At 41.1% G+C, this 12,721-nt stretch overlaps 1 protein-coding gene across 2 annotated transcripts in view; it reads right to left on the bottom strand.

The window, feature by feature from the left end:
- The window catches only part of FBLN1 (fibulin 1), a 105,690-nt gene that overhangs the window by 73,415 nt on the left and 19,554 nt on the right, over positions 1 to 12,721 (bottom strand). For both annotated transcript variants that reach the window (XM_005299933.5, XM_005299934.5), the window contains exon 3: positions 9,083 to 9,215. In XM_005299933.5, coding sequence (XP_005299990.1) covers positions 9,083 to 9,215 — 133 coding nt within the window. The remainder of the gene's footprint in view (positions 1 to 9,082; positions 9,216 to 12,721) is intronic.

Raw genomic sequence — 12,721 nt, 5'->3', positions numbered from 1 at the left:
TAGCCCTAAAGAAATCAATGAGTTTTGCCACTGAATTCAATGGGGCCAGAATTTCACACAGTGTGTTTATAGAAAATGGTCAGCCAAAGCTTTCAGATCCCGATGTTCAAAAGCCCTGCTGTGCTTAATTAGTTAGAGCTCAGAACATTTGTAGGGGTCTGGATCAGGTTCTCAAAGAGAAGATGTAAGCCAAACCCAGGCCTTGGATTCAATCCCCACTGTCCTTGATGGTGCGGGATGGGAAGACAAGAATGGTCCATGTACAACTGCTGTGGTGGGTTCCCTTCCCTCAAATGAGCAGATCCAGATCTCCAGTTCTGAACACCACCAAACTGTGGGACTCCTCAAAACCCTGAATTACTTGAGCTCCACTTCTAATTTAAAACAGATTTTATTTGTCACCATGAGGATGAGGGGCATTGCTCAGTTTATAAATAAACTGCACACTAGCCTGCCCTCCCAACATCCCCCAAATTCTCACTTAAAAAAATAAAGCACCTGGGCTTAAAATTAACAGACCATAAAGACATGAAAGAAGACACAATTCTGTATAGACCCACCATGATTTAAAAGGTTCCAAAAAGAAAAAAAAATCCCTCATATTGGAGGCTAACATTTTTAACTTTAGTATTAATTACTTGTATTATGGTATCACCCAGATGCCTCAACTGAGATTGGGGCCCCATTCGGCTATGCACTAGACAAGCACATGCTTCCTGTCCCAAAGAGTTTACAGTCTAAACAAACAAGAGACAAAGAGTGAGGGGGAAACAGAGGCACAGAGAGGTAAAGCGATGCAGCGGGTCAGTGGTAGACCCGAAAACAAAGTCTCCTAAGTCTCATCCAGTGTCCTAAATGCTGGTCCACACATCTCTATAGCAATTATTTAAGAATGTCACTTCTTAAGAACCCAGTTCTGAAATGGGATCTGTTAGTGCCCAGTCCTTCTAGGCATGAGGGTCTGCACTGGAAGAACAGGGGCTTCAGAATCCACTGCAGGACAGAACAAAGGTTGATTCTGAACAAACGGCTGTGTTGATTTTGTTTTAGCCTGAGTTGAAAAAACATTGCCAAATTGCTCCCTTTTCTCCCCTGCTGCTAGAAAGCTAGGGTGAAATTTGGTTCACTGCAACCAGCGTCTGCCAACTACTGCTGTGAAGTAAAAGGCAGATTAAAAATTTTTTTAGAAATGACTTTTATAATTGTTTTTAGCTCAAAAGGAAACAGCCTGCAGCATTTAAAAAAATTAAAAACACAGCTGGAACATAAAATAACTACTCATTATGGATGTTAATGACCTAAATCCCTTGTGTAGTTTCAAGAAGCCATTTCCAACAAAAAACTGAGAACAGTACATTTCTCCCAACACCTGTGAGATACATGCCTGCCCGCCTTCTCTACTTACCCATATAAATAATTGTACATATGTTTTCTCTTCTGTTCTGTAATGAAGAATTACTTTAAAGCCTGGAGCAGCACAAGGATAAAATAAAGAGATCAACTTTTCCTTTTCTCCCTCACACTCTTTACCTTTAGAAGAGCAAGCTACTCATAAGCAGCCTAACGTGTGCTTCATCTTTTTGTGGCAAATGCCCTGGCCTCATTCTCAACACATCCCACATATTTTCATCTTTTTTTCTGGATAACTTTAGACATAAGGAGTTGTTGAAATTTCGGATGAGTCTCGGCATTTGTTATAGATTCACTCCATTTAACACCTTGTATCAGAGATGCCAACTTCATGGATGCTTCAGTCCCAGAGCACGCATGAAAAAAAAAAAAAATAGTGGATGCTCAGCACCCACCGGCAGGCCCCTTCCCCCCACCACCTCCTGCCCGTGGAAGATCAGCTGTTCAGTGGCAGGCAGGAGGCATTGGGCAGGAGGGGAGGCAAGGAGTGGGGACAGGAAGAGGCGGAGCAAGGGTGGGGCTGGTTGATGCGTCAGGGGGACATGGTGGCATGTTCCCCAGATGCTGGGGATTGGAAGGGGCGGGAGGTCCAGGAGCGGAAGGGGCGGGACCACCCCCTTCCAGCTGCTGGTCAGCTGCTCTGCAGCATGGTGGGCTGGCAGCAGGGGGCAGGTTGGCGGGGGGGGGGGGGGGGCGGACACATGTGACCTCCCCTTTAGATCGTGCCCCCCCCCAGTATGGGGAGGCTCCAGTCATCTATGGTGGGGTGTCCTCGGGGAGAGGACAGAACAGGGTAGGAAGTGGTGGGGTGGGGCTAGGGCCTTGGGGGAAGGGGTGGAGTGGGAGTGGGACCAGGTACAAAGAAGGGGTGGAGAACCCCCCAGGAAATCAGCAAGTCGGCGCCTGTGCTTTGTATTTCCTGAAGTATTTGCTTTCGAAGGCATTTAGATCTGTCTATATATTTGGTGGATTTCCAGCCTTCACATCCATAAGGTGCAAATTATATTTAAGTTGAAGATTCCTAGTTTAGTCTTTAAATTGTAGATTTTTTATGACCAAATTTCTTGTTTAAGTTGGTGATTGCAGCTGCTACCATGCCAATTCACGACATTATTTCCTTATGGATATTCTCATTGACTTTCATGTCACTGCCAAGTTATCTGAATTGGCTCACCGCTTGCATTTAGAAGTAATTTTTGTGTTGGGAGTTGCTGGGGTTCTCATTAGATTTGTTTCATAATTGATTAATCCCACCTTTCTTGCAATACTGGACAATCTTTCAGTTTTTGTTTGCATGTTGGTTGAGCTGTCCCTTAGAAGAGCAATATTATCAGCACAATCTAAATCTTCTAGTATACTGTTGCTGAACTACGCAATGCCTGTGTTATATCCATCTACACTTTTTCTCATAATGATGTCAATGGCAATCCAAACAGGAGAGGGAAGAGAATGCATCCTTGTTTGACGCCAGTGTTTATGTTAAACCATTTGCTCACGTCTGTGTTAACTGTGCATTCTGCATTTGATGTTATGTTTTTTGTTGGCATTCCTTAACACTTCAAGATTTCCACTATGAAGCATGATGGAGGCTGTCAAGTGTTTTCTTAATAGATTTTAGGTGGTTTTGCCCCATTTGATGCACTCTTCAAAGAGTATCCTTAGGATGAAAATCTGGTTGACTCCTGATCTTCCAAATCAAAATCCAGATTGCCTTCCATTAGTTTTGGCTGATCTGCTTCCTTTATTCTGCTTAAGATGATACTGAAGAAGACTATCACTGAAAGAAGTGTTATACCTCACCAGTTACTGCAATTGCTTCGACTCAATCATAGAAATAATAGAAATCTAAGAAATCCTGCACGATGAAGCAGGATTAGTTACAGCTTGACTATCTAGGTCACCTTTCTTTGGAATTTTGACTTTAATGCCAATTTCCCACTGTTCCGGAGGCTATTCCTGGTCCCATGCTTTGGTGATTTTATTGATAGTCTCATCACAAGCTTTCAACATTTCCCCCGTGACTCTGTCTTCGCTTGCAAGGTTTCCCATGTTTCAACTTTTTAATGCATCTTTCACTTTGGTTTGAATGTTAGATGTTACAACGTCTATTTCTTGGTGTTTAAGGTCTTTGTCAAAGTCAAAAGTTTCTAGTGGCATTGTTCTGTTTAGCACTCCTTAAAAGTATTCTGCCTATTGCTCTCTTTCTGTTACGAGGGTCTTTCCTTGTTTACCTTAACAGGCGCCCAACTGGTCTAAACTTGTTAGTTAGAACCTTGCTGAATTGACAGAAGTGTTTTACTATTATCTCTTTTATCAACCACTTCAACTTCTTTGGTGATGTTATCCATGTATTTCCTCTTGCCCCTTCTTGTGCTGCATTTTACAGCATTATTTTTTGTTTTATACAGAGCTTTTGCTGCTTCTTTTTTCAGGAAGAGTTGATGATAGCTTTGGCTTGTTTCCTTTCCTTAGAAGAGCAATTTACACATAAGTATTCTACTTCATGCTTCATCTTTTAGGTATATAATTTGACCATATTCAGTAGAATCCCTATTTTACTAACTAATTTTGGATTGAGGAGTTCATAAAATTGAACATCTCAATAGTCTATTACTAGATGCTGTTCATAAGTTAAAGTATGGTGCACTGCCTCACTTTCTTCTTGTCCTTCACACCATTGCAAAGCCATTTCAAATGCACTCAAGGCAGCCGAATGTCAAGTTATGACAATTTGTTCTTCATCAACATCATTTTTGTAGTGTGATTCCCTTCCACCCTCCATATCATGAAAAAAATGGTTTATATAACTGCTGGACATTCCTAAAATTAGTTTTCATAAAAACCGAGGTTCTCATGTATTTTGTTTGACTGTATTATGGAGAACTGAAAAACGTCATTAAAAAAAGAAAGGAAGACATTTCCAGCAGCAGCTATAACAGGATTTCTAGCTGAGACTAGAAGATAGCTTGCCATTCCAGCTTTAAGTTACTTCAGGATCACTGTTCATTCTAGGAGAAAAATGCTTTAAGATTTAAATGTTGAGACCTTAATTTCAGATATGAACATATTTCCAAACAAAGGTGGTTGGGTGGGGACAAGGAATAACTTCATTATTATTCAGAATGACTCTTTAGCCATATTGCCACTATCATCACGACACCTGTGCACTAACAGAATTATCCAACGTAAAGAACAGAAGTACTGAAGATTAACAATAAATGCAGTACTTCTAGGTCAAATATCATGGTGTCAATTCTTGCTTATTTTGTTTGGTTGGTTTACAATTTTTTTAAATTAATTTAGTGCTAATGGAAGATGCTGGTTTGAGGCTGAGATCTTCCACAAGATCTGTAAAGAAGAAGTACAGGTGAAAATAAAAGATGATCTTGTGGTTACAGCACAAGACTGGGAGCCTGGAGACCTGGTTCTGCTCCTGGCTCTGCCACATACCGCACTTGTGACTTTGGGCTAGTCATTTATCCTCTCCATGTCTCAGTCCGTCCATCTATCCATAAAATGGAGATAACTCACAGAGGCTAGTGAGGCTAATTTAATTAGTGTTCATAAATCACTCTGGGGTCCTCAAATTCATGGCACTAAATAAGTATCATCATCAGATGATGATGATGATAAGTGCCAGTGCACTTTCCCATACTATTTTGTCCAAGTGCTTCCATCCTATTTTGAAGTAAGCTTGAACATCTATTAGTTTGAAAGTGTAATTCAGACTCCCTGTCAGTTCAGTTCTTGACCTCTTTGAAGACACTGCCTACAAGGGTGACAACTGTGCCAGAGATTTGTTGTAAGGTGGACAACTCCTAGGAACTGGGTTGAGACTACCTCTTCATTTAATGCAGAGTGCTAAATAACTATCCAATTGTAATACTCCCCATCATTGCCTCTAGGTCATTGTTAAGCATGTGATCCAACCTGGATCATATGTGCACCTATGACCTAGAGGTTAAAGGGTCTATTATTTCACCTCTAGTCTCATGAACAATCAAGTTATCAACACACACTAATTTTTCATGGAAAGGAGTAAATATAGGAAGACAAACATGCATACCATATACTTGCTTCAAAATTAGAGACGTATGCAGTAATAGCCTGGTAGTCAGAGGTAATGAGCATCCGAAGCCTCCCACTGACTTCAGTGGGAAGTCACATATGCGCGGCACCTTTGAAAATCAGACCATACATATACATATATTTTCTATTCAGCCCATAGTTACAAGTTTGTAGTTTTAAAATATTTCTTAGTATGACTAGGAATCACCTGATAGTGCTTAGCCAATAAAACCCCTGAATTAACTAAACATAATAGCTCCTTGTTATTTATATCATTAGTTAAATATAAAGAGTTGAACAGCAAATGCTGCATTAACAATGCTTTTGTAGGTTCCTCCACAAGAGGTCTCATCTGCTGGAGTACACACTTCTGTCAGCAGCCAAAAAATAGATTGGACAAAATAAGAATCCAGTGGAAATTTTCACAACTTCTGAAGATGTGAACAATGAAACAAATTATGTCCAGCAGTTCAGAATAAAAAGCTTTATATTTAATAATATAGACAAAAGCTTCTTTAGAAAATGGGAGAATAAGGGCTAAATACTGTTCGTTGGGAAGAGAGAAAGTGCTATGATTTGGGCAGATCTCTGAGCATTTTAAGGACTATCAAAATTTTTACCAGATTCTGCCCTTTAATTTGTGGATCTAGCTTTTGGAGACACTTGCTGATCTGTACTTCTGAGTCTCCTATGCCAGGCCAATGCTCAACCAACATGTTTGGAGTTAGGTTTGTCTTTGGAGACCGATTTTTCTGCTTAGCTTTAAATAGACTTTTGTTTTTGTACCCATCATTTTCTGAGTAACAAGGTGCTTAACTGTGCTCACAGTTATCAACAACTGCAATCCGTGGATGCAAAAACACAGACCAGTGTTTTCAAAATATGCTTCATCTTCTTTCTAGTTGCATGTTCTGGACTCCAATTAGAGAATAGTAACCCCGGTGATTCTCTTACTGGAAAGATCACCAATTTAGCCCACTAATTGGATTCCTAATTAAGCCTGACTATTTTCTAGGAGAAAAAAATAAAAAGACATTCAGTCCAAAAGGTTTCACATGTTAAAGTCAAGTTTAAACAGGAGCACTGAGATAGAAGCCCCGTACGACGCATAATACTTCTCTACTCCGATATAACGCGACCTGATATAACACAAATTCGGATATAACGTGGTAAAGCAGCGCTCCGGGGGGGGCGGGGCTGTGCGCTCCAGTGGATCAAAGCAAGTTCAATATAACACGGTTTCACCTATAACGCGGTAAGATTTTTTTGTTCCCGAGGACAGCGTTATATCGGGGTAGAGGTGTACTAACGTTCCTTTGTCATAATACCGTAGTGCATATCAGGCATACTGTCTGGCTCAACATTCTCTAACTCAAAATGTTTTCCATATAAGAAAGTTAAGAACAGTTTAGCTACACAAGATTGTGAACCTCTCACATGCAGTCGTAATGTATTACACATTGATCTCAATGAGACAGTTTGCAGAGTGAGGTACTACTAAACACACATGAGGGTGGCAGAATCTGGCCCGTAATAATTAGTATCATTCCCTCATAAACTTACACATGTGAAACATTGATCTGGTGGTGAGGAACTGTTACTTTAATTGTGTCTTTTTTAACTTGCTTGCAGTGTTGTAAGATATTAGAAAGAAAAGGTGGGTGAGATAATATAGAAGTAATATATTTAGTCGTCCAACTTGTGTAGGTGAAAGAGAGATAAGCTTTTCTTCAGGCCGACCTTTTACACCGTCATTTACATGATCATGATCAACTTGATCATTTACATGGCTATAAAACCTTGCTGTTATTACAGCTGTGTCTCTCGTAGCAACCACTGAAAAACACTTTTCATTACAACCCTGTTTTCATGTGTTCATAATTCTTCAAAACATTTACTCCAGGGCTGAAATTTGTCATGCTTTACCTCTCTCTGAATTTTTTGAACACTTTGAGTAAAACTCCTTCAGCCATTACTGAGTTGTGAACGAAGAAGGGGAGGGGGGAAGGTATCTTTCACTGTAAAAAACCCTGATTTTTTTTTTAAAGCAGAACTGTGTCAAAAATGGCTGAAGTGTGAAAGGTGACTTAGATGTACGCTGCTCGTTTGGTCAAAAAATTATTTTGATTTCACAAAACAACATTTGAAGGTTGCACAGTGAGCAAGTTCAGAGTCATTTTGTTAGGTTAGGAGCATTTTAAAAGTGGATATAATGCACATGCAGTTCAGAGTTTAAACTTTTTTTAAATTGGTTACAATATGGCTAAGACCTCTGATTGGTTTTAAGCTGCTTCCTCCACTTTAAGGGAGGTAAAAAAACTGCCTCTCCACAAAAGTGAATGAATAAATAAATAAATAAAATAAATTAATCACATGCTCAAGAAACACAATTGGCTAGGAGAATAAAAAGGGGGTAGGAGGGCTCAGCAGAGGATAGTAGGCACTTATGCTGCGGTCATCAGGGGGGAGGGGTGAGGGGGGAGGGCGTCGCTGCACCCCCACGCCATACATGCGCTCACGCCCAGTCCAGAAGGTTTATTCTTTTATAACAAGATTTAAAGAGACAAACAAACAAACAGAACACAGTCTTAAATCAATACCTGGCCCCAGGTTTAAGGGCCACCCCCCCCTTGCAACTCCCTAGCCTCTGCCAGCTCTGCTCCCACCTTGGAGCATCAGCCACAGGCTTCCCTGAGTCCCTGGCCCCCCTTGCTCCAGGGACTCACCGAAGGAGTTAGGTCCACTTCATGTGGCCTTTGCTGCCCAGGGCTCAGCCTGCCTCAGGCCTTAGCCTGCCTCAGGCATTCCTCCTCCCTAGCTGCCTACTAGCAGCCCTTTATAGGCCCAGGAGTAACCCAGCCCTCTTAAATTAGCTGGATTGGGCTCACTGGCTTTTGGTCCAGGGGAGCTGGGTTCAGTCTATCCACAGGGATCAGCTACCCTGTAACAGCTGCCTAATGAATTTTTAAACTGTACTTAAATGTATGTACACATGCTTTGCTACCACAGACTTGGAAGACAAAACAATCTGTAAATACGCCCTTACTTGCAGAAGCCATCAACAGCACCATAAACACTTCAGTGTAACAAAATACCAACAACCCAGGAGGTGCTGTTACTGCCTGAAGTAAGACTTGCATCCCCCTGGCCCCTGATTACACCTCCCTCAGCTCCTGGATCTCACTTCTTCCCACAGCCAAATTAAAAACAACAGGGGGGCGGGCAGCTCAGAGAGGCAGCAGAGGCCATGGGGTTGAGGGCATGAGAAAAAGTGGTGACTGGACCCAGAGCAAATCCATGCTGTGAAACAAGCCAGAGCAGGTGGATAGGGTCACCTCCCACTGCTGAAAACCCTCTCTAGAAAACACTTGTAATAATTATAGGAGAGGGTTCATTTTGAAGAAAGAAGCGAACTAGATTGTAAACAGGGTAGTGGCAACTGGTCAAACCAAGGTGTCCAAGATGAGCATTTTCATCCTGGGTACAGAATGATGACGACACTTACTTGTCCTCAAAATCCTGGAGATGCTTCAGTTTAAGAGTAAATCAAACTCATGTTAGCCATCATAAATAACAACTGTGAATAGCAGTTCTGAACTCTCACCTTAGTGAATTTGGCTTCATAAGTGGAAATATCATCATGTGACTCACATTCTTCATGGTCATTGGCAATGTTAATGCCAATGGTACAGTAGTGTTCCTCCAGTTTATTACTGCAGCACTGCTCCTGGACTATGCTGTCAATTGAAATGAAGTAAGACCAAAAGGGAAAAAAAAAAGCCTGCTTAGAACAAAAGTATATACATCAGTAACTGCTGCTAATGATGCACCAACCAGTATTTGTACTGAGTTTCAGTGGGGAAATGTTTACTTGGAACAAACATCTTAGTTTTTAAAAAAGCAGCTAAAAGGACTCTTTAGGTACAATCAGAACAAATGTCTAGGAGATACTGACAAAGCATGTCCATCAGTGGACTATCACATCATGGTGGCCTGCAAAGCTTTTTAAGTTTGTTCACTTTTTCAGCTCTCAGACTTATGGTCCATAAATGCTTTATTTACATGTGTCACAACCCTGTTTATATAATTTCGTAAATCAAAATAGTTCCTTCAACTCCTTCCCATGGATAAAACTGAATAAGGACAAACTTCTCCCTCTCCTGACATCACTGATATTTGCATACCAAGCACATCCCAAACAGCTTCCTCCCCTTTACACATTGTTACATCATCTTGGAGAATGCTGTTACCTTGTTTAAGTTAAAGCAGTTACATTGCTGCATCCCAGTATAGGGTGGGGAAGAGGGGAAATTTCACAGACTAGGAACAGATCAGTTGACATCAATTAATTAATATATTCACGAGTTGATTGTGATGTTACTATCTCACAGAAGACAAAGTTACATAAGATGCTGAAGACAAAAAGAGAGCATCCAAAGGGCAAATTTAGACGGTAAAACTTTTCTTTATTTATATGTAATAGGGGAACTTAAAAACTTATTCTCTTACATAGATGCCAACAATGGAAAAAAATGAATGGGTGGCAGCCAGCTCCCCCCCACCCCTGCAAGAACCTGCCGTCCACTGGCGGCCCTGCTGATCAACTCCTCCCCCTCCCTCCCAGCACCTCCCTCCCACAGCAATCAGCTATTCTACGGTGTGCAGGAGGCGCTGAGGGGGTGAGGGAGGAGAGGGGACAGGGCACGCTCAGGGGAGGGGGCAGAACTGGGCGGGAAGAGGGGGTGGAGGGAAGTGGGGGCAGGAAGAGGCGGGGCAGAGCCTGGGGTGGAGCAAGGGATTGAGCACCCCCAGGGGCTGGAGGAAGCCGGTGCCTGTGTTCTCTTACATATAAGGGAGTGTAAGGAAAAAAAAGTCAGAAAAGCACTGCAGGTCGCCTTTAAAAGTATTTATTTAGAAATATATTTTTTTCCATCCATCAACAAGTCACCTGAGTCCCTTACATCTATTAAAAATCTTAGACTATAACAGATTTACCCTCATTGTTAAATGTAAAAAGTACTCTCTATTTTTTTTAAATAACTTATTACTAGAATAGGTCAGTAAAATGTTTGCAGGCATAATCTAGAAGCATCTACCATTCTGAAAAGGAATTCAGCCACAACATCCCCCAACGAAACTTTAAAAAAATAAAAAATAAAAACAAAACAAAAAACACCTGTGTCTACTCTGTTTGAAATTGTGATGATGGGGCTAGTTCATCCAACATATTTTCTGAAGGAGGGTGTTAGCTCCTTGGGCAAATAGCATATATGTGATCCTCTCAATTTTGTACAGCTCTGGGCATACTGATGATACTCAAAGCTGCTGGGCTAAATTCATAACGAATAAATTTTATTTGTTTATTTTGCTATATAAAGGTCTCATCTTGCAATGCTTACTTAGGCAAAACAGCCATCAGATTTCAAAGTATTATTAGTATACAAATTGGCCAATGTAAATTAATCCGTATTAGTTATTCTCTTGTTTAAAATGTTTCTCTCATCCATTCATTAAGATGTAACAGTCAGCCAACCAGTGACCAGAAACAATACCATGCCATTTAGGTGACTGTAAACTGATGGGCTCACTCACCAGTCCAGGAAAGCCTAAGTGCCATACCCAAATCAGTTTCAGGCTCTTGTCTCAGGGCCAAATTTATTGGTTACAGTGCCCAGATGCTTTTCCTCTTCCTTCTCTCAGTCCCCAGAAAGAGGGCAAGCTATTTTTTTAAATCCCCTGCTGAGCAGTGTGACAGTCCCTTAACTCTTTTCTGACCATTTCATCCTGCCACACCGACCAACCACAAAATAGGCCTGATTCAAAGCCCACTGAAGCCAATGGAATCTTTTCATTGATTTCAATGGGCTTTTGATCAGGCCCAGTAGGAACACTGAACAGTGAACTTCAATCATTCAGAGTCTGAAAATTGTTTGTTCAGACTACTTGGTGAGTATTTATGAATGACAGTTGCAGAGAAGGATAATCAGGATCAGTTCAAAAACAAATCATTATAAAGGAAGGGCTAAATCCATAACGGGAGCGAGGGGGAGACTGGTAATTCCTTTTCATGGAGCATTTGACTTTGTTCCAACATGAGACAGACTCCCAAATTTCAAAATTATCTGGGAAAGGAGACTATCATTTTCTGCCAAACTCTACTGGGAGGCCCAGCTCTGGGGCAGTCTACTTGGCAGCCTGTCCAGCAGCCCGTGACCCTGAAAGCTCAGGGAGAAAGCTGGGTTGCGGGAAGCCAAGTACTTGGAAGTTAGGAGCCAGGGCCCCCAGAGCTTCCAAACTCCTGGCTGTCTATCAACCTGCCAGGTGGGTGAATTTCTGGTGGAATTTTGTCTAAATTGAATAATCTTCACAAAGTATTTCACAATGAACTGGCAAATTCTGACCAAAAAATGTCAATTTTTTTCCCAACCAGTTCTATTCATAACAAGTAGTTCAACTAATTTTAAATGTAACTAGTAGTTAAAATTCAACAGAATGGAAATAGTTGAATAAAAATACTATTTGTTAATTATGAGGCAAATTCTCATCCCAAAGCCTAACCAAAGCAGCTGGGCTCAGAGTTGTACAGAAGGCAAGTACCTCCCCCAGGCTGTAAAATAGACAACTGGAAAGTCTCCATGGTGCTGAGCCTCTGACTTCAACTTAGTCTGCCTATGTGTCATCCTCTCCCACTTTCTGTGCACTACCACTGAGAGAGAGAGAGAGAGAGAGAGAGAGAGAGAGAGAGATCGCCTATGGGAGGTCTTCACACTATATAGGAAAGTCAACATATCTTTAGACTTTTGGGACTGAGACTGTCTCTTCCTAGGTCTATACAATACCCAGCCCCTGTGAGCAAAACCTGCAAATACTCCATATTCAGCACTTTTATTGATTCAGTAGCATATGGATAGCTTACAAGATCAGGCCTGAAAAATTAAGATAAATAGTTTTCCGTTATTCTTTAGATTAATTGAGCATAATACTTCAATCAACTACCAAAATAGTCACCTCTTCAACTTCATCAGAAATGTTCTGTTTTTCAGTAACCACATTGTACAAGAACCTTGTTAAGTTCAATTTATAGTTTTGTTATATACGCTGAAATTTTACTAGGATCCCAAACCTTAAATGTGGAAATTCTAAGAGTACATAGCTACAGAATTGACTTTCACTGAGGATATGTCAGAGTTACATAAGTGTTCTGATCTCTGATTTATGGTGGATTTTATCACATTTCATCGGT

Source organism: Chrysemys picta, chromosome 1 (assembly GCF_011386835.1).
Source record: "Chrysemys picta bellii isolate R12L10 chromosome 1, ASM1138683v2, whole genome shotgun sequence".
NCBI classification, from domain to species: Eukaryota; Metazoa; Chordata; order Testudines; family Emydidae; genus Chrysemys; species Chrysemys picta.
The sequence above is the reverse complement of the archived record's forward strand: the minus strand, read 5'-3'. Positions and strand labels throughout refer to the sequence as shown.